The sequence below is a fragment of the Suncus etruscus genome, chromosome 12, assembly GCF_024139225.1.
Source record: "Suncus etruscus isolate mSunEtr1 chromosome 12, mSunEtr1.pri.cur, whole genome shotgun sequence".
In the NCBI taxonomy this organism is placed as follows: domain Eukaryota; kingdom Metazoa; phylum Chordata; class Mammalia; order Eulipotyphla; family Soricidae; genus Suncus; species Suncus etruscus.
The window spans coordinates 12,210,572-12,232,742 of record NC_064859.1 but is presented as its reverse complement, the minus strand read 5'-3'; the positions used below and the strand labels follow the sequence as shown (position 1 = coordinate 12,232,742).

The window sequence follows — 22,171 nt, the reverse complement described above, 5'->3', positions numbered from 1 at the left end:
ATTCAAATCACAGTCCTTCTGCATGCAAAGCAAATGCCCTACTTCCACGCTACCTCTCTGTCTAAATGCTTTATACTTAACAGTGTAAACAAACAAAGAAAAAGAGGGCCCGGAGAGATAGCACAGCGATCCAGAACCTAAGGTGGTTGGTTTGAATCCCGGTGTCCCATATGGTCCCCCGTGCCTGCCAGGAGCTATTTCTGAGCAGGAGTAACCCCTGAGCACCGCCGGGTGTGACCCAAAAACCCAAAACCCCCCCCCCCCCAAAAAAAAAAAAAGAGAAGCCACCATGCTGGGTGGAGTGAGAGAATGAGTTTTTTTGTCTGAAAGGCCCTTTTCTGAAGAAAGCAAAGTAGCTGGAGCAATAAAGTTCTGGATCCAGTGTGAATTAGATCTGCAAAAATAAGCCATGCAGCCCATCAGACGAGTGGGAGGAGTCAAACTGGCTCTGAAAATAGCAGTGCAATTTAAAAAGGCAGAGAAGGGCCAAGGCAACTTGTTGTCTAACGGAACCATATGAGCAGAAGTTATGAGTTTGGGGGGATAAATGGGAGTGGGGTGGGGTGGGATGTGGCAAAGAGCCACACTATTGTGGGTTAATAGTTTAAGAGGGCAGGGGAGCTCAGAGAGCCTGAGCAGCTGTTCTAGACCCCAAGTCCAGGCCAGAGAGGGGTGGTGGGGGTCGACACAGTGGCCCAAGCCCCGCCCAGAACACCAGCAGAAACATGTGCTTTTCCCATTTCTTGCTCTGTTTTTGTGGCTTTGCTCCAGCCACTGCCCCTTGTGGATTCCTAATCCCCATCCCAGACAAGCTAGAGGTTCGTTTGTGTGCCAAAGACATTCTTGGGTACCCACATTCCTCAGGATTCCTTGCTCAATTCTCAGCTCCCAGGCTGCCCCTCCCTGCAGCTGCTGTCTGGAAGTGGGGGAGCTCAGAGCCAGTCACAGAACACACAGTTGGGGAGGTGTGATGGGCGAGGACCCGCCTAGTCCCCAGCCCAGGAGAGCTGGAATTCGGGGACTTCCACCGCACCCCAGTGTCATCCTGGATGGGGCTGACACCTGAGACTGTAGTAAAGGAGCCAACATGGGTTGGCTCAGAGGCTGAAAGTGGCTCCCTGGCAAGAATGAGGCCCGAGGAGAGCCTGATTGGGGCTGGAGGGATAGCAGAATGGGAAGGATGTTTGCCAACCCGGGTTTGATCCTTGGCATCCCATATGGTTCCCAGATCCTGCCAGGAGTGATTCCCGAGCATTACCAGATATGACCCAAAAAGCAAAAAAATCAAACAAACGAAAAGAATGAGGTCCCAAATTCATCCTCAGGGCCCTCCACACCTACTTTGTACACACAACAGGTGAGTGTGAGCAACCCAACGAGGGTTGTGTGAGCACTGTGGCCAGGAGTGTGACCATAGCCAAAAATTTGTGGAGCACTCGGGCCCACCCAGAATGTACATGAGCACTTTCACTACATGAAGGCAGCCCCAGGGAGTACCTGTAGGGGCATCACAATTAGAGGTGGGATCCCCTAAACAGGCACTACAGCTAAGTGTGAGCTACCTCGGGCATCACAACCACAGCAATAAGGGAAAGGCAATGATTAAATAAAAACTAACTAAAGAAAAATAGTCAAAGATTAAAAAGCAGTTACCCTAAATATCAGGCCGGACTGCTATGTTTATCTTTCCCTTTTATTTTTTTTTTTTGGGTGGGGGTTGGAGGAGTGGGTCACACCCAGCAGTCCTTAGAAGTTACTTCTGGCTCTGTGCTTAGGGGTCCTCTTGGTAGTCCTCTAGGGACCACCTGTGGTGCCAGGGATGGAAACATGATCAGCCACATGCAAGGAAAAGACCTTAATCCCTGCACTTTCTGAGGGCTGCTAAGTTTACTAGGAAGAGAAAAGCTTCGAGAGTACTTCAGGGAGTGGAAATTCCAGGCCGTCATAGTTTTTTTGTACATGCAAAGCAGGACTGGGTCATGGAGAAACCTAAACCAAAGAACTATGCATAACAGAAGAAGGAGTAATGGCAGTAATGATGACCAAGCATGAAGATTCACCACAAAACGTTCCCTTCTCTCATTTCGTCTCACATCATGCCCTGGTGTGGATGCTACTGGTTCTCTTTAGAAAGAGGAGGAAATTGAGGGTTCAGGTGGGGGTGGGCAGAGTAAACTGCTTTGTGGGAGTCATGCAAATATTAAATGAAGAAGTGGGATCCCAACACCAGCAGTTAGACAGCACAGCTCACACAGGGAAGCCAATGCTGGCCACTTTAAGCCCTGTCTGGAATGGAGAGGAAGTCCTCATCTTGTTAAGCTGGGCAGGCACTGGCGCTGGGCAGGGTGCCTTTCAAAAACACATGGCAAATTGTACTTGTTCTGGTCCCTCAGGAAACCATTTTGGAACTTGGCTTTCCATGCAACCTCAATTTCAGGTGCAGAAGGCAATGACCTGCCACCACAATAGATGCATTTTCCATCCTAAGGAAAGAAGTGTTCCCTCAGTCCACATACTTCCCACCCAGGTCTGGTGAAGGTAAACTCACCTGGAGCCAAAGCTCACTTCATGGTGATGCCAAGCATTCAGGGTAGCCCCGGTCATTTGTCCCCTGTGCCAAGGAAATCCCTCTTGGCTTTTCCTGATGGACTTGGCCAGTCTTTTCTCAGTGACAATCTGGGTCTTTGGATGCCAGCCCAGGGGAGGAGGGGGCAGGCCTCAAGGGATGTCAGCAGGCAGAAGGAAGCAATAGTGCAACAGTTCTAGAGCCCAGTTCCAAGTTCCACATTCTGTGACCAGCCTCCAGTGGCTGATCCTCGGTGGTGACTGGTGGAGAGATCAATAAACATGGTTTTCCTTTGAAGAGACAGCCTGGGGTTCAGGATCACAGCCCCTCAGTGTCCACAGACAGGCCCTCCGTGACTAGTCTTAGCAGTGTTGCCCAGGGAACCCCTTCGAACAAACAATGAAATTGGACTTGTCTTATTTTGGAGCAGACATTGTCTTGCTCTATTTAGAAAATGGGTCTTAAGAAAACAATAACATCCTAAAAATAACGGGGAACTGGAGGGCTCTAATTAGTAGCTAATTTTGAGTTACAGTTGGTAAAAGTGATCCCAAAGTCTCAGTCTTTGTTATAAACAATCGGTTGTTTTCCGCACCCAAGCCAGGATAATATTGTGCCTGTCAAGTAAATGGTTTATCTGGTCTCATTCCTAGAGACTTGCCTTCCTTCCTGTGGTTGAGCACTTTTAGAATAATCAGAGCTGTCTAGTTAGTGCACTCCCCCTCTTTTTTTTTTTTTTTTTTTGGTTTTTGGTTTTTGGTTTTTTGGGTCACACCCAGCAGCACTCAGGGGTTACTCCTGGCAAGCTCGGGGGACCCATATGGGATGCCGGGATATGAACCACCGTCCTCCTGCATGCGAGGCAAACGCCCTACCCTCCATGCTATCTCTCAGGCCCCAAGTACACTCCCCTTTTTAAGGAGCTAAAACTGCACTTTGAGCACTTTGTCAGTGAGGTCACATCTAGCCCAGCGTTTGAACCAGGAGTTCTCTCTCTCTCTCTTGCCCAAACTCCCACCTCAGAAATTTCTGAAAACAAAAAAAAGGTGGGGAGCAGAGAGATAGCATGGAGGGGTAGGGTGTTTGCCCTTGCATGCAGATGGACGGTGGTTTTGAATCCCGACTCATCACCATATGGTCCCTCGAGCCTGCCAGGAGCGATTCTGAGCCTATAGAGCCAGGAGTAACCCATGAGTGCTGCACGGGTGTGACCTCCCCCCCAAAAAAGAAATTTCCTGAAAACAAAAATTGGTAAAGGCACATCCTAGAAGACTCACTGATACTCAAATGGAGACTCACAATATTAGCTGTGTGTGAGTGCTTCCATGTTGCATAGCTGTACTCCCAAATCCCTTTTACTCTCGTCTTTGGCAACCCTCCCTCAACTTTGCCTTTGCTTCCTCTGACTTTTGACTACTTAAGACACCCCTGTTGGTGTAATCATGCAGAATTTGTGGCTGATTTCATTAGCATAATATCCTCAGGATTCATCCATTTTATAGCTGATGTCCAAGATTTTTTTTAAAGCAAAATATCAATTCCATTGTATGTCTACACAGCAATTTCACTTTTTATTTTCTTTTTTTCTCTTTGGATCATACTCGTTGGTGTCCAGGGCTCACTCCTTTATGCCTTTATGCTCAGAAATCACTCTTGGAGAGTTGGGAAACATATATATGGAGCTGAGGATCAAGCAGCCCTAACCCCTCTATAGTCTCTCCAACCAACCCTATACAATGTTTTCCTTTGTCCATTCAATGGCCTAAGAATACTTAGGTTGTTTCTTGGCTGGTTACTTTGTATGATGCTACATTGAACTTGAAAGTGTAAATATCTTCTTGAGAGCTGTTTTAGAGTCTTTTTAGTATATCCTCAAATGTGGTATTTATGAATCCATAACAGCTCTGTTTAGATTTTTGAGTAATTTCACACATTTTTAACAACAGCAGCTACTCCATGTTTCATTTCCACAGAGCATTTCAGTCTCGTCACATTCTAACCTGTTGTGTATGTAAATATTTTAGGGGATTACTATGTAACTCACCCTAAACTGATTGGTGATTGTGCCCTACCCTAGGATGTGACCTGGCATTCTGCCCCCCACCCTAGGTGTAGTACCTGATTCTGCTTCCACATTGGGTGGTACCTGATTTCGGGGGATAAAAAACAAGGGTTTGTGGAAGGCCAGGGCTTTTTGGTTGGAACTGAAGCTGAGTCTTTGGACTTCAGTCTTGTCCACCGAATAAAACGAATATTTCCACGAGCCTGACTGTCTGCGAGCTGTTTTACCGGCCGTTTCACCTCAGAACCGTCCGCTAGACGGGGTGCAGACGCGTGCTCCGAGCTAGAGGGGAAAGACCTCATCCTCCACCCCACCATCAGTCAACCTCCTCAGGGGCCGACTTGCTACATAATGGCGCCCTGAACATGGATCTGAACTCTGGTGAGAGTCCTGCTTTTGAGTTTGATTTTGGCTCTTTTCAGTTGCAGTCAGCCCAAAACCTTGGGCTACCATGTGAAGCCATTTTCAAATATGGCCAGCACCCCTTCTGGGGGCAGAAGGGCAAATGAAACATGGGAGGTGGAAGCTTGGATCGCCCCTATCCCAGGCCCAGGCCTGAGACTTTGTACAAGAAACAGAAACCTCAGCCTCCTCAGAGACTGATGAAAGCCTAGATGGGAAACGGACAAGAAATGGAAACGGACAAGAAAAAGACTGGATTGAAAGCCGACTGATTTTCTGAGAATGACTTCAGCTTGAATTTGGATTTCGACTTTAAAATATTCGGACTGGACTTTAGTTTGAATCACTTTGAATTAAAAGCAAGTAAATTTTAATAACTAAGGAATGCCCCCCAAAATAAAACTTAGAAATCAATGATTTTCAAAGTAGACTTAACCCTGTTCAGGCTCCTTTCTGTTGCAAGTCAGCCCCTGAAGAGGTTGACTGATGGAGGGATGGAGGATGAGGTCTTTTCCCCTCTAGCTCGGAGCACGCGTCTGCCACCCGTCCTAGCTGACGGTTCTGAGGTGAAACGGCCGGTAAACAGCTCGCAGGACAGTCAGGCCTCGTGGAAATATTCGGTTTTATTCGGTGGACAAGACTGAAGTCCCAAAGACTCTAGCTTCAGTTCCAGCCAAAAAGCCCTGGCCTTCCACAGACTCTTGTTTTTATCCACCAGAATCAGGTACCACCCAATGGTGGGATCAGATACCACCCAATGGTGGAAGCAGAATCAGGTACTACCCTAGGGTGGAGGGCAGAATGCCAGGTCACATCCTAGGGTAGGGCACAATCACCAATCAGTTTTAGGGTGAGTAACATAGTAATCCCCTAAAATATTTACATACACAACACTCACCAACAGTTATTTTACATCTGAAGAGGTACAAGATGATGTTGTTTTTTTATTTACTGCTATTGAATGTATTTTTATATCTTTTAAGCCATTTGTAGGCCATCTTTTGGATAATTATCTAATCCATTGCCCAATTCTTTTTTTCTCTTTCTTTTTGAGCTTTTATTTTTGATATTGAGTTGTAAAATTTTCTTACCTACTTTAGATATTAACCCTTTATCAGATGTATGGTCACAAATATTATCTCCCACCCCATAGGTTGTCTATGGCACTACATGGATGGTTTCCTTTGTCCTGCAAATTTCGAGATGGAGGCAGTAACTTTGCTTATTCTTTCCTTTCTGTGCTGGGCTTTTGGTGTTCCAGCAAAGAGGTCATTGGCATGAGTGTGTTTCCTTCTAAAGTTTTATGCTTCAGGGGTTTAAGTCTTCAGTACTTTTCAGGTTATTTAATCTACCTAATGTAGAGGAAGACCCATTATTTTTTTTTGCATACAAATAATAGCCAATAATTCTTAAATAAACTTTCTGTTCCTTTCCCTTTCCCCTTTCATCTTCCTTTTAAAATTGGCTTTTCCTGATCAGATAGTTTCAAATGACCTGTGTTTAGTTAGCCGATCCTGACTTCTTCATAATTTCTGCTTTCCCTGTGAATTTTGTAATTTTGTGATTATATTCTTTAGCCAAACAATGATTGGTTCTCTTTTAATATTTCTTATTTCTTGCTAATCTTTTGTGGTGGTGGGCACACTGTACTCAGGACTTATTTCCTGGTTCGGATCCTCAGAAATCATGCCTGGCAATGCTTGGAGGACCTTATAAAGTTCTCATGATTGACTAAGGTTAGTTGAGTGCAAGACACTTGCCTTACCCCTGCACAATCCTCTCTGTAGTAGATTCTCTTGTCATCTGCCACTTTCCTCAGTTTTATGCACATACCAAGAACGTTTTTAGGATTGGATTATTCCTAGATGTGGAAGCCAAGTTACTGAATTCAGTGGTCTAGCAGAGTCCCTGAGAGTTTGTATCTCTGAAGAATTTTCACATGATACAGATTTCTATTCCATTTCACTTCCTGTGAGAAGAACACCTTCTACTATTCCCACTAATTGGTATTTGCACTACTTTGGCATCTTCCTGCCCATATTTTGTCCTCTTTATATGTGAGGACTCTTGAAACTTCGCCTCCAGCCAACCTGCCCAGGACTATAATCTTGCTTAATTGTAAGTTTTCTTTTATTGGTTTTTTTGTTTTTGGGGGTGTGTGTCACACCCAGCAGTGCTCAGCAGTTACTTCTGGTTCTATGCTCAGAAATCGCTCCTGGCAGGCTGGGGAGTGGGGTGGGTGGGGGACCATATGGGATGTCGGGATTCGAACCACAGTCTTCTGCATGTTTGGCATTTTCTCTCAATTTCCTATCTGTGTATTGAACCATCGATAGCTATAAAACTTTGGGACTAGGACTTTCCCAATGATCTCACTAGTTAATGACAACAAAGTTGGCAAAAGTAGTAAGAATGGAAAGCTATGAAACTTAGGGTTAAGAATTTTTAATTATGGGGCAGGAGAGATAGCATATAGGTAGGGTGTTTGCCTTGCATACAGAAGGGCAGTGGTTTAAACCTGGCATCCCATATGGTCCTCTGAGCCTGCCAGGAGCGATTTCTGAGCATAGAGCCAGAAGTAACACATGAGCACTGCTGAGTGTGACCCCAAAACAAAAATAAATAAATAAATAAAATAATTTTAATTATTCTGTTCTTCTAGGAGGCTTCTCTGGGCCTCCTAATAAGTGATCAGAAATGGTCTCCATTGACCTTCTCTCAGTATTCTGACTCTCTTCTTCTTTTGATGAATTTCACAGCCACAGAAGTGGAACTCCAGAGACCTTTCCCCTAAATCGAAAGAGCCAGAAGGTCTACCAGTTATCCCTCCACTCCCTTTTTAGGCACCACAATGGCCCTCAGTGACACTGATGTGCAGAAGCAGATCAAGCAGATAATGGCTTTCATTGAGCAGGAAAGCCAATGAGAAGGTAGAAGAAATAGATACCAAGGCCGAGGAAGAGTTCACCCTTGAGAAAGGGTACATTGAGCAAACCCAACGGCCTGAAGAATTATGGAGTATTATGAGAAGAAGGAGAAACAGCTAGAGCAGCAGAAAAAGTCTATATGAATACCATCAGGAACCAGGCAAGACTGACAGTCCTGAGAGCCCAGAATGACCTCATCACTGAGCTGCTGGATACTGCAAAGCAGAGATTCAGCAGGATTGTGGAGGATACAGATACCTACCAGAAGCTGCTGAACAAACTTGTGCTCCAAGGTCTGCTCTGGTTACTGGAGCCTGTGGCAATCGTTCGACTGCAGGCCGGAAGATTTGCTTTGGTGAAGGCAGCAGTGCAAGCATTACTGCCGGAGTACAAAGCCATGTCCAAAAGGCTGGTGCAAGTCCAGGTGGATGAAGAGACGTACCTGGCACCCAATGCAATCGGTGGTGTGGGACATCTACAGTCAGCGACCAGAAAATCAAAGTTTCTGTTACCTTAGAGAGTCGCCTGGCTCTCGTCGCCCAGCACAAGATGCCCGAGATCCGGGAGGCCTTGTTTGGAGCTAATCCCAACAGAAAGTTCTTTGTATAACCCCTCCTCACCCCACATACACACAACTGAAGTTGTAGCTGAGACATATCAAGGGCAAAGGGAATGAGTCCTGGTCCCTCCACTTCGTTGCACTGATAGTATTTTGTCATGTCATGAAATATCCTTTCAAGAGCTGAAGCATGATGCTTTGTAATAAAGCTTGCTTTGACACTTAGAAATCTGCTTCCAGTTCATTCACACCTCCCACAACTTCTGCTGTACTGTAGGCCGGATGGAGGTGGGGGGAGGGTAGTGATGTCCGCTCTTTAGCTCAGCCCCTGGGGGAACTGTGAATGGTCATTCTTGGCCTGTGGGGCTGACTGAGTGCTTTACACTTCCTTCTAAGAAGTGTGGTTTTGGGCTGTTTCAGCTTCCTGTACTTATGTTAATGAGGAATAGACACCTTCCTCCTGCACTCAGAGCCAACTTCTGTGGTGGGGTGTGTGTGTTTGGGGAGGCTCCATGCTTAGAAGAACGTGGCAGGTGGGATTTAATGATCCATAGCCAATGCCCTGAGATTCCTAAATTGACACTTGAATGTAGGGTGTTTATAAGGAAAGGTCAGGGACTCAACGCCTTGGTTTAAAGATGGTATCAACTCCCCCCATAGCCTACCTTGTTCCATGTGATGGGAAGCTTGGCCACTTACTCTCAGATCCCCCTCTTACCCGGAAGATGCTGGTGGCCAGGCCTGATCTAAACCAGCAGCTCTATCAGAAAATATGTAGCTGTTGCCCATTGAGTATAGTTCAAAGATCGTGAGGTTGCCGGGTTGTTGTGTCAATCTGCCAACTCTGAGCAGATTTCCCTGACATCAGCCATGGCGAAGCCCAGAGAAGGGAGAAGGGCCAGCCATACTTTGCTGGGTCGGCGCTTCTGCAAGACTCTTGGGACTTGTCAAGTTCTGTACTTGTTGGACAGCATCTCTGCCTGATGGGTTCAGTTACAACAAGCTGTGTGTTGGTCACACAATTCTGTGCCTGCAGGAACAAGCTCATCTCCTCTGGCCAGTTTAGAGGCACTTCCGAGCGAAGCCAAGAAGGACAAATTGTGCAATTCTGATGCATCTGCACCCAGACATTGCACAACAGAAAGAGAACTGAGAAAATTGGGGCTGGAGCGGTGGTGCTAGAGGTAAGTGCTGCCTTGCAAGCACTAGCCTAGGACAGACCACGGTTCAATCCCCCAGCGCCCCATATGGTCCCCACAAGCCAGGAGCAATTTCTGAGCGCATAGCCAGGAGTAACTCCTGAGCGTCAAAAGGGTGTGTTCCAAAAAAAACAAAACAAAACACACACACAAACAAACAAAAAAAAGAACTGAGAAAATCAGGGTGAATGAGCTAAGCGCTCCTCTTAGGGTTAACTTAGACATGAAATGGCAACTATACACCACAGTAGGTCAAAAGAGAATAAAAAGGAAACAAGTTAATATTTTAGGGCTATTTTGGCAGCTGCTTTTAGAAAATAGATCCCACATTTTCATCTGTATAGGACCCTGCTATTAGCTGTTTCCACACTGAAGTCTATAATGGAGTGTGATTTTGGTATAAATTTAATGACTCCCAGCAGTTGCTCAGAAGGCCACAGGTGATTTTCAGGGCATCAGTTCAGTGAGGGGTGAAGGATGGAAATTTGCTCAGACCTTGTGGTGCTGAAGATACTCAGGCTTCAGAGTCTCTGATTGCCTCTAGGGACTATCAGTGACCTGATCCCACATGCTAAGAATGGTCATCTGGCCCCTACATTGAAGGACTTTAAAAAGATGTTTTGTGGGCCCGGAGAGATAGCACAGCGGTGTTTGCCTTGCAAGCAGCCGATCCAAGACCAAAGGTGGTTGGTTCGAATCACCGGTGTTCCATTTGGTCCCCCGTGCCTGCCAGGAGCTATTTCTGAGCGGACGGCCAGGAGTAACCCCTGAGCACTGCCGGGTGTGGGCACCCCCCAAAAAAAAGATGTTTTGTTTTGTTTGGAGGTCACACCCAGCACAAACGCTCCTGGCTTACTCCTGGCTCTGTTCTCAGAAATCATTCCTGGTAGGCTCGGGGACCATACAGGATGCTGGACATCAAACTTGGGTTGGCTGCGTGTAAGGCAAATGCCTTACTTGATGTGCTATTGCTCTGACCCCTGAGAACTTTTTGAAAGGTTTGAAAGAATTCATTCGTGAATCCATCAGGGCCTGGGCTTTTGTTTTTGGGCAAATTTTTGATTTACAGTTTTAATTTCCTCAATAGTGATGGGGGTGTTTAGATATGCTACATCTTCTTTATTCAACCGTGGAAGGTTATATGAGTTCAGAAATTTATCCATTTCTTCCAGGTTCTCATATTTAGTGGCATAGAGTTTCTCAAAGTATTCTCTGAATACCCTTTGAATCTCTGCAGTATCTGTAGGGATCTCCCCCTTTTCATTTCTAATACGCGTTATAAAGTTTCTCTCTCTCTTTTGATTTGTGAGTTTTGCCAATGGTCTATCAATCTTGTTTATTTTTTCAAAGAACCAACTTCTGCTTTTGTTGATCTTCGGATTGTTTTTTGGGTTTTCCACTTCGTTGATTTCTGCTCTCAGCTTTTTTTTTTGTTTTTTGTTTTTGTTTTTGTTTTTGAGCCGGTGATGCTCAGGGGCTTACTTCTGGCTATGCACTCAGAAGTCGCTCCTGGCTTGGGGGACCATATGGGATGCCGGGGGATCGAACCGCGGTCCGTCCAAGGCTAGCGCAGGCAAGGCAGGCACCTTACCTCTAGCGCCACCGCCCAACCCCCGCTCTCAGCTTTGTTATTCCTCTGTCTCCCTATTTTTGGGTCCTTTTTGTTGAGCACTTTCTAGTTCTATTAGCTGTGTCATTAAGCTACTCAGGTTAAGCTCCTTCTTTCCTTCCTGATGTGTGCTTGCAAAGCTATAAATTTTCCTCTCAGTACTGCTTTTGCTGTGTCCCATAAGTTCTGATAGTTTGTGTCTTTATTGTCATTTGTTTCCAGGAACCTTTTGATTTCCTCCTTGATTTCATCTCGGACCCACTGGTTATTCAGTATGAGGCTGTTTAGCTTTCCAGTGTTAAATTTTTTCTTCTGTGTCCCTTTGCAGTTCACATCTAACTTCAGAGCCTTGTGGTCAGCAAAGGTAGCCTGCAAAATGTCTATCTTTTTTATTTTATGGAGGTATGTTTTATGTGCCAGCATGTGATCTATCCTGGAGAATGATCCATGTACATTGGAAAAGAATGTGTATCCAGGTTTCTGAGGATGAAGTGCCTTATATATATATATATATATATATATATATATATATATATATATATATATATATATATATATATCTCTACTAGGCCTCTTTCTTCCATTTCTCTTTTCAGGTCTAGTATATTTTTGCTGGGTTTCCATTTGGTTGACCTATCACGTGTTGACAAGCCTGTGTTGAGGTCTCCCACAATTATTGTGTTATTATTGATATCCTTCTTCAGATTTGTCAACAATTGTATTAAATACTTTGCTGGTCCCTCATTGGGTGCGTATATGTTTAGGAGAGTGATTTCTTCTTTCATTCTCTATGGTTGAAGTTGGTCCTGCGTAGTCTCCCCATGTCACACTTATGCTGTGGGTTTTTCTATGTGTTGTGGTGGTACTCATTGGCTAGGTGGAGTGCGAGGCTGCGAAGCGGAGCGGCCGTGTGCTCCTCTGCTTCTACCCCCTTATAGGCGGGCTTAAGGGGGCCAGCAGAGTCAGCTTTATCTGCAACTCCGGCCCCCCAAAACACTCACCTCAGCGAGGCAAGCCATCAAGGGATGAATGCCAGAGAAGATCAAAGTTCCCAGGTTGATGCAAGCCCAGGGAAGCCCCAAAATGTCTGCCAAGCTTAAGGGGCCCAGCAAAAGTCTCTTATCCACAACTCCAGCAGAAAAGCCATTGTTCAGTTTTTATGACAGAGTTAAAGTTGGTCTAGAAAATTAGCTGCCAATGTTTTCATGTTGTAGCTCCAGAAACAAACATGTATCCCCTCTTTCAATTTGCTTCCCCTTCAAATTCATTTGCCCTAATTCAGGTCAATGTCCATCTCTGGGCCAGTCAGTGCCTAGGGCCGGCACTCAGAGAAAAGGGGGGTCTTTGTTAGCTGGACAGACTTGCCAAAGGGTATCTTTCTGTGGGCCCTTGAGAGTGGGTGGATTTCATTCCTTCAGCAAACATTGCTGAATGCCAGCCATGAGCGGGGGCCCTGTGCTGGGGGCTGCATTGCAGAGTCCAGTCTGGTTCTGTGCATTCAACTGAACATTGGTGCAGCAACAGATGGGCATTGTGGGAACTGCACCAGGGAGAGCCAGCCAGCCCATTGCAGGATACCAGGCTCTGTGGAAGTTGACACAGGACGAGAGAGTCAGAGAGCTTTTCAGTTGTTGGAAACAAAGCTGGGAAAGCGGGGTGGAGAGCAGTGTGTGGGAAGCCCTGAGTGATGGATATGCTTGTGTTAGAAGAAACATCATTGGGCCTGAGAGGGGAGGGCAAGATCGGGTCCAGAGAGGATGGAAAATACCAGTTGAAAGAAATGTGAACCAGGAAAGTCAGACTTCTCAAAGATTCTTCTCGTGTCATTGCAAGAGGGGAGCCCTTTGGAGGGAGGAGGCTAGGAAGGAGGAGTTTTGACTGTGGCTATTTATTAGCCCAAGTGACATAATAAATAATTTACATGCTCTTCTGAGCTTTAGGTCAAATGCATTCATGTTGGGAGAGATTAGACTATAACCTACTTCCTGTCCACTACTTCTTTTCGCTCCCCAACTTTCCTCTTATTTGTTGAGGATGCCAGACTTCCATCTTTCCTGCAGTTTCCATCATCTCGCAGCATTTCTAACTAATCCCAGACTGGATCAGCATTCCCATCTCAGCCGGCCTGGCTCCCATGGCTTCTGCTCCTAGGGCTCACACCCAACATATGTTCTAGAACACCCAGCCCTTGGCCCCATGCAGCTCTGGCTCTCGAAGCCAACATCAATTAATTATCGGGGCTCTGACATCAATTCAAATTCATCTCCTGAAATGGTGACAGTTAAGTAGATGTTTTGGGGAGAAACTGAGGAGTTTTACGTAGTACCTGCAGGATAAACATTCTCTAAGTTTCATTTGAGTATCTGTCTTCCCCAAACATTTCTCTCTCCAGAAATGACAGATACTATTTCTTTGTCCTCAGCCTCTCAAGCCCTGGGGTTCCCGGGAAAGATGGTGCCTGAGCTCCCTGCCTGGCTTAGTTTCTTTCCTTGTCTCTCCCCTTTAGACAGAGTTTGGGGGTGGATGGGTGGGGTGGAGGGGAGTGGTCATTTGCTCTCTGTCTTGCTTGCTGCCTTGTTATGCACTTGCAAGAAGTGGGGGTACTTGTGAAATGAGATTTATGGTTGGAACTTTACTGGTCCTCTGCCTGGCTCTGGTTTCTGGAGCAAAGCCTCTTCCACCCAGTAGTGTAAGGTTTCTTACCCACAATGCCCTAAGCTTTCTTTAGATGGTCAGACACACCCACACCTGGGATGGGGGGAGTATTTTGAATAAAGAAGAATAGATTTTGGCTGGAGAGGGGCGGGGAGACAGAGGCAGAGAGCCAGAGGAGAAGCAGTTTAGAAGAAGCTGCTTGGAATTAAGCTGAGCATAGAAGCCATGTGAGAAAATGGCTGATAGGGGCCATAGAATAAACCCAGCTGTCTCTGATGAAATTTTAACTGACTACTTGTGATTATTTCTCTGCTCTATCCTGCATCTTCAAAGGCCGCGAGGCGCTGTCAGGCAGAGGAAGGTCTCATCTACTAGGACTTTAGACTTTATATTTTATAATAAAACAACACATTAGTGTTGGTGTAGGAAGGGGCAAGACTGTGGGAAAGTGAAAAGGGCCCTGGGAGCTCCCAGATCAAATCAGGGTGGACAGAAAAAATCCTCTGTGTCCAGGATGGGGGAGGGGGAGAGCAGCTGCAGATGGACAAGGCTTGAGCTTGAGCCAAGAAGCCTGTGGCCTTCAGATTCCTGCTGCTGCTGCTGCTGTGTGTGTGTGTGTGTGTGTGTGTGTGTGTTCATTGTGTAAGTGTATGTTTATGCATGTGGGCTTGCATGTACATAAGTGTGACTGTGGTGGTGTGAGTGGTGTGAGTGTCTGCATTGTCTGGTGGAATAGTGCATCCCTCCTCTCACCAAAAATCCAGGACAAGTTCTTTGTTTCAGGAGCAAAGTTAGGGCTGTGAAGGGTTTGGGGTTTCCCTTGGAGCTTCAGCATGAGAGAAGGGACCATCACTCCCTAGGTTTCCTGTCCTGGTCCTCCTTTTCAGGACCCATGTAGCCTCCTCATCAATGCTGAGGGCAGACAGGAGGCCCCTTGCATGGACCGCGGACTCAGAGCTGACTGCATGAAGTAGCATAGCGGGTCCCCCATCAAAGCATTTTCCCTCCCACATGAACACCAGCCTCAGTGCTCCAGGCTCCCGCACAGGAGCCACCTTCCCTGGCGGCCTCTCCTCATTAGCACTTCCTCCGAGGTGCCAGGGAAGCTGTTTGCTGGTGCAGACTGAGGCTGAGCTCCTGGAAGCCGCTCCTGCAGCCTCCTCCTCTCTGGGCCAGGGCCCATGAGCTCCTAGGGCCACAATGGGTAGTCTTGGATTTTGGGGGGCCGGGGGGGCTTATGACTCGGTGGGAGCTGAGGGCAGGTTTGCTACAGCTCTGGGCCGCCTGTGGGTCAGATGTGGAAGGATGGTACTCAGTGGAACATGTTGTGGGGTCTACTCTGTTTCAGGGGCACCAGCCTCCCCCCCCAGAAGAAAATCAATAGGTCTACACTGGCTGCACCTGACTGCCCACACATCTGGGCGTGACTATAGCCCCTGCGGGGGGCGTAGAGTGGGGTGAATTGCTCTCACCCTTGTCCTGCTCTGTCCTGCCACTTTTTCTGTGTCCTTCCCTCCACCCTCTCATGCATCCTGTCTGCTCTGGAGTCCTGCAGATTCTTCTGGAATCCCCCCAGAAGCAGCCAGTCTCTCTTCCCACTTCCACCTTCAAGTTCTCCCTAGATACCCCGCTAAGCCCTTCCTTTTGCAGCCCCCCAAGTCTCCTGCTGTGAACCCTAACATCTCAGCGGCTCATTTTTGCTTTCATCCAGGAAGGCTTTCTCTCTGCTTTCTGCATATGCAGCCAAACAGGGTGCCAGAGCCAAGGGAAAGGGGAGAGACGGAGGGGTCAGCCTGGACTGTTGCCCCATTTGTTGGGTCCCGTTTACTCCTTTGTTGATTGTTTGTGAATCCGCAAAGAGCTCCCAGAATGAGAAATTAATTTCCCATCCTCTTGTCCCCTTTTTGGGGGAGATCTTGGTAATATTTATCCGCAGCAAACAATCCTCACAGACAGGAGGGTTAAGGGGTAAAAGGTTGGGCGAAAGAGAGTCCTTTGTCAACCTGCTGCTAGCTCCAAAATACACCTGGGGCCAGCCAGCCAACTCTGGCAAAAGACCCCGAAAACCTCGCTCCCAAACTATTTATTTGGCTCTCAACAGCGCCCCCACCTGGAAGGTCAAGGTGGGCCAATAGGCAAATAATAATATGGAAATATTTTCATATACAACACTGGACTACTGCCCTTCTTTCTCCAAAACTCTCATGGAAGAAGAGATGAACACATGCTTTCTGACTGATCCTGTGCCTTCGAGATCTGAGGGCTACAGAAGGTTTGAAGCTCAAAGGAACTTTTATTTTTATTTTTGTTTATTTTATTTTTATTTTTTAAATTTTATTTAAACACCGTGATTACAAACAGGACTGTAGTTGAGCTTCAGTCACCACAAGAACACCTCCACTTCACCAGTACAACATTTCCACCACCAATACCCCCATCTTCCTCCTCCCACACCCCCTGCCTGTATTCAAAACAGGCATTCTGCTTCTCACATTCATTAATATTGTCTAACTGCACTCAAACCCTCTTTGAGGTGAGTTTCAATATCATGAGCCAGTCCTTTCGGCCCCTCACTCTCTAGGCATTATCACAATAATGTCTTTAATTTTTCTTAAAATCCATAGATAGCAAGACTATTCTGTGTTTCTCTCTCTCCCTCTGACAAATTTATTTCACTCAGCATAAAAGTTTCCATGTCCATCGATGTATAGGAAAATTTCATGACTTTATCTCTCCTGATAGCTGCTTAACTATTGCATTGTGTATATGTACCATAGTTTCTTTAACCATTCCTCTGTTGTAGGGCATCTTGGTTGTTTCCAGAGTCTGGCTATTGTAAATAGTGCTACGATGATATAGGTGTGAAGAAGGGATTTTTTTTTTTTTGGCTTTTTGGGCCACACCCATTGATGCTCCAGGGTTACTCCTAGCTATGCACTCAGAAATCTCTCCTGGCTTGGGGGACCATATGGGTCACAGGGAATTGAAACTGAAGTTCATCCTAGGCTAGCGGAAGGGCAATGCCTTACTCTTTGAGTCACTGCTCTGACCCAGGAAGGATTTTTATAGTGAATTTTTGTGTTCCTAGAGTATATCCCTAGGAGTAATAGAGCTGGATCATATGGGAGCTCAATTTCCAGTTTTCTGAGGAATTTTCATATTGTTTTCCATGGACTAGACAGCATTCCCACCAGTAGTAAATGAGAGTTCCTTTCTCCCCACATCCCCGCCAGCACTTATTATTCTTGTTCTTTGTGATGTGTGCCAGTCTCTGTGGTGTGAGATGGTACCTCGCTGTTGTTTTGATTTGCATCTCCCTGATGATTAGTGATGTGGAGGTTTTTTTTTCATGTGCCTTTTGGCCATTGTATTTCTTCTTTGAGAAATTGTTGATTTCTTCTCCCCATTTTTTTGATGGGGCTAGATTATTTTTTTTAAGTTTTGTCAATAACTTGTATATTCTTAGATATTAGCCCCTTGTCTGACAAGTATTGGGAGTGAATACGCCCTATTCTGTGGTGGCTTTTGTATCCTAGGCACTATTTTCAAAGGGACCTTTAGAACCAAACATTCACTCACTTGTGAAGCTCAGAGGAAATAAGGGAGTGGCATATACAAGGTCATAAACCCAATAGGACTCCTAAGACTTAAGAAACAAAAACATGGGCCCAAGCTATAGCACAGCTATCACAACACACATAGGCAGGGTATTTGCCTTGCACATGGTCAACCAGGGTTTAATCCCTCTTATCTCATAGTCCTGTCCATGAGACCTGTTAGGAGTGATTCAAAGCACAGAACCAGAAGTAAGCCTTGCTTACTTCTGGACTCAGATGTTGTCCCGAAGAAACAAAGTGAGGATCAAATTGTCCTTAATTTGACAAGACTTGTAATCTAGAATTTGGGTCCAATTAGACAAATAAGTCTACTTATGTAGAAAACCAAGGACACCGAAGGATAAACAAGTGAAAAAAGAGTTTTATTCTTTTGTGTTTTTTTGTTTTGTTTTTGTTTTTTGGCCTCATCCCATTTGATGCTCAGGGGTTACTCCTGGCTAAAGTGCTCAGAAATTGTCCCTGGCTTGGGGGGGACCATATGGGATGCTGGGGGATCAAACCACGGTCCTTCCTTGGCTAGCGCTTGCAAGGCAGACACCTTACCTCTAGCGCCACCTCACCGGCCCTGAAAAAAGAGTTTTTACTCTCTTTTCTCCAACAGATCCCCAGAGCAACCAACTCTCCATCTCTTTCCATCTCTTCCCATCTCTGGGCACAGAGAACCTTTAGCTGCACTGTGCCACTCTGAAGTAGGTGCTGTGTGTCAGGCCACTTTCCTGCATGCTGTCATTGCCAACCATCTGCCCCCTTTCCCATGGCCCTGGATCAGAGAAAAAGAAGGATTTCCAAGGATCAGGTGTCTCCTTTCACTTGTTAATCCTTCAGTGCCCTAGGTTTTCCTTTCAGCTAACTTCCAGTCTGCACACCTCTTAATCATTCATGCCTTCCTCAAATATTTATCGACATGACTACCAGCTGTCAGCACTCTGCCAAGCAGGGAGGCCACTTCTTCCAGAGAAATGGACACTCTCTAGACAGGTAGAGGAAAGGTGACTGAGTTAGGGACTGTGGAGAAGTAAAGATTCTGGGTAGCCAAAACTCTGCTGTGACTCCCTCAAACGAGGCCCATGCACCTAAGGTAAGAAGTGAAAGGGAAGCGAAATGGGGAAAAGGGGGTGGCCAAACCAGGATCTTGTGGGTGGCATGTTAGAATTGGACTTTGTCTAAGTATAAGATGATACCATTGAGGGCTTTTCAAACCTGGAGAGAGACATGCCCTCCTCACCCCTTCGCTGTGTGCCCCATTTTTGGTTAAGTTCCCACTAGACCAACTTATTTGCACAATTAAATTTACCTGAGCTGAGAAGATAGCTCAAATGGCCAGTGTGCATGTTTTGGCAGGCCTGGGTTTGAACCTTGACAATACCGGATCCCTTGAGCATTGCCAGAAGTAGCCTCTGAGTTACTATTAGGAATACCTCACCCCTCAAAAAAGAAGAAGAAAAAAATCTCCCCCAATTTTCATAAAATAGTACCCGGTCATCAGCCAATTCCTGGGCTGTGCAGTCGGCAGATAAATGCTCTGACTCTGACCTTTTCAGTTTTTTTTGTACTTCCAACTCCCAATTCCAGGTACCCAAAATTTCCTCTGACTGATTCCTCAGTTTTTTGTACTTCCTGACTCCAACTTTGACTCTGACTCCAGGTACCCAAAATTTCCTTCGATTCCAATTCCTCGACTCCTACTGACTCAATTCCGTAGGCCCTGGCCAATTCAACCAATAGGCAGGTGTTCTATGCGGTGAAGAGTTGTCAGGTCAGTGGATCTACAGAAAATACCATTGATGCTAGTTTTGTCCTCAGTCCCAGAAGCTGCCACTGTGCAGTCCCCCTTTCTTCTTCAAAGATGGCAACAATGACAGCTGTGCAATTCCAAATACACCCCTCCCTCCTTCAGCTTGGTGACCCTACCACTCTTAAGGATTAAAGCTGGGTGCAGCTTCTGCTTGAACTTCGGGTGCCTTTTACCAGATTCAGGAAACCCTCCAGTTTTCTCCAAGCTTCCGACAGCATGTCCATCTTCGTGGACCATGCAAAACTTGAGTCTCTTCTAGATCCTTCTCACTGGACCCTGAGAGTCTTTTTTTTTTTTAAAAAGTTATTGATTGATTGATTAATTGATTTGGGGGCCACACCTGGCAGTGCCTCAGAAGTTACTCCTAATTCTTCACTTAGAAATCACTCCTGGCAGGCTTGGGGGAACATATGGGATGCTGGGAATCAAACCTTGGTGGGCTGTGTCTGTCCAGGCAAACTCCCTACATCTGTGCTATGGCTCCTGCCCAATTCTGAGAATCTTAGACTAGCCATCCTGAGGATAGGAACCCCAGGATGAGTATTTTTTGGACTGGTGGAGTTGTCCTGGAAAGAAAGCTGCCTCCTTGTTTGTGACTTCCTAGATTCTACCTATCTTGAATTATGGGCTCACAGGTGAAATTGAGGACATGGTACTCACTGACCTTTGGCTCCACCGAACAGGAAATTCTGACAAGCAGGGGTGGGTGTGTCTGAGGAACAGGTGAAGCCTGGAGTGTGGTAGCTTGGCCTTTGGCTGATGGATTTGGTTTGGGGATTGTGCTGACTGAAGCTCTCTGCTGCTGAATCTTAAGAAACCAGGTCACCACCTTCCCTGGGGTGTTTTGAACTGGACAATCCCCCAGTTCTGTGGGTTCCACCATCAACACTGACACAGACCTCCTCTGATTTCTCCTTTTAGGTATGTGGCCACAGATGGCACACACAGACCTTTCCACATGGTCTCTAACACCTCCTGCTGCTCCTCCACTAAACTCTAATCTCCCGGGGCTCTGTACCCACCCAAGGGCAAGCCTGTTTTTTGGGACAATGGTGGCTGTGTGTGTATGTGTGTACCCACAGAGAGATCATGAGTGGGTGGAGGGTTCTGGAAGGAGGTGGGCCTCAGGAAACAAAGAACATAATTAGGATTCGCTTCCTGCCTCTTAGACCCCACCCATTGGAGAGAAGCCACAATTGGTCTCAGAGTTGGGGGTTTCATAATAGTAGTTTGAATTCTCCAGGCCAAGCCTGGCAGAGCTTTCCAAAAAGGAACCAGGCCCAAGGCCTGGGATAGGAGACTGTGGGGTGAATTTTAGCCCATTTATTAGTTAGTTGGCTCGTGCAGCTTTTCTTACTGACAATATGAGAGATTAAAACTTCTATTACACTGGACTAATTTTTTTTTGGGTGGGGAGGATGTTGGTGGACCACATTGGAAATGTTCAGAAACTACTCCCCCTTGCTCTGTGTTTGGGATTATCCCTGATGGTGCTCAGAGGACTGTGTGGTCTCAGGATTGAACTAGAATCAGCTACATGCAAAGAGAATGTCTTGTACTATTTCTCTAGTACTCATTGGAATACTTTAACAATGAAATGAGATACAACAGAAAGTTAAGAGCCCAGAGATTTCAAGTGTTGAGTCCATGTCCTAGGCGCTGGGCTCATTCTCCAGCACCACAGCTATGGCCCTGCTGAACACTGCACAGATGTTACTATATTCCCTGAGTCAAAGAAAAATATTACCATGATACTAATGTGGGCACTAAAATTTTATTGTTGTTGTTGTTTGTTTTTGGGTCACACCCGACAGCACTCAGGAGTTACTCCTGGCTCTATGTTCAGAAATCGCTCCTGGCAGGCTCAGGGGATCATATGGGATGCTGGGATTCGAACCACCATCCTTCTGCATGCAAGGCAAATGCCCCACCTCCATGCTATCTCTCTGGCCCCAGGCACTAAACTTTAACTCAGTCAAAATACATTAGAAAGCACAATAGAAGTTCAGACATTTTTACACACACACACACACACACACACAACATATATATATATATATATAAATTTTACTGTCCTGATAATAGCTGTCAATTTTTGAAAATCCCACAGTGATAGCCTCAAATTATTAAGCATTTGATGCCAACCATTTTGAATACCATCATATCACTTGTGCTTTGTAATCTGCATTTAGAATGCCTATGAATTTACATGCCTACTAGGTTTTAAAAGTCATGTAACTTCTCCAATGATAAGTAACATTTGAGCTACTTTTAAGTTTTTATTATGATAATTAATGCCTCTTAAACCCCCACCCACACCTGTCTTCCACAATAATAACCAATATGTTTAACTCAGTGTGAAATGGGTCCAGTCATGGATAGTATGACTATGAATAGCAGACATAATAAATACTTTACATATATATGTATACATTCATACATATGAATAGAATACATTATACATACAAAAAACACAGAAGGATGCTTGTCCTTGTTTTCACTAAGACATTGCTCAGTGGTACGAAGGAGGGAAATTATTTTTTCTTTTGGGTTTTAGGTTATAGCCAATGATATTTAGGGCTAACTCCTAGCTCTGTGCTCAGGGATCACTCCTGGCAGGCATGGGGATCTTTATGAGATGCTGAGGATCAAACACATGGGAAATGGCAGGCCAAGCAAGCACAACCAACTGTCCTATCACTCCAGCCCCCCAAATTTCCTTTATACTGTTATGAATCCTTAAATTGTTCTTTAATGTGTGTGGTGATTTAACAAGGAGA

The 22,171-nt window shown here is 45.8% G+C and overlaps 1 protein-coding gene across 1 annotated transcript; it reads left to right on the top strand.

Annotated features, from left to right (window-relative positions):
* The first annotated feature begins 7,881 nt into the window (after nt 1-7,881).
* Nucleotides 7,882-8,566, top strand: ATP6V1E2 (ATPase H+ transporting V1 subunit E2). The gene is given in 5 exon segments (XM_049784373.1): nt 7,882-7,947; nt 7,949-8,035; nt 8,038-8,089; nt 8,092-8,438; nt 8,441-8,566. Coding segments are annotated over 5 exon segments (678 nt in total).
* The last annotated feature ends 13,605 nt before the right edge of the window (nt 8,567-22,171 follow it).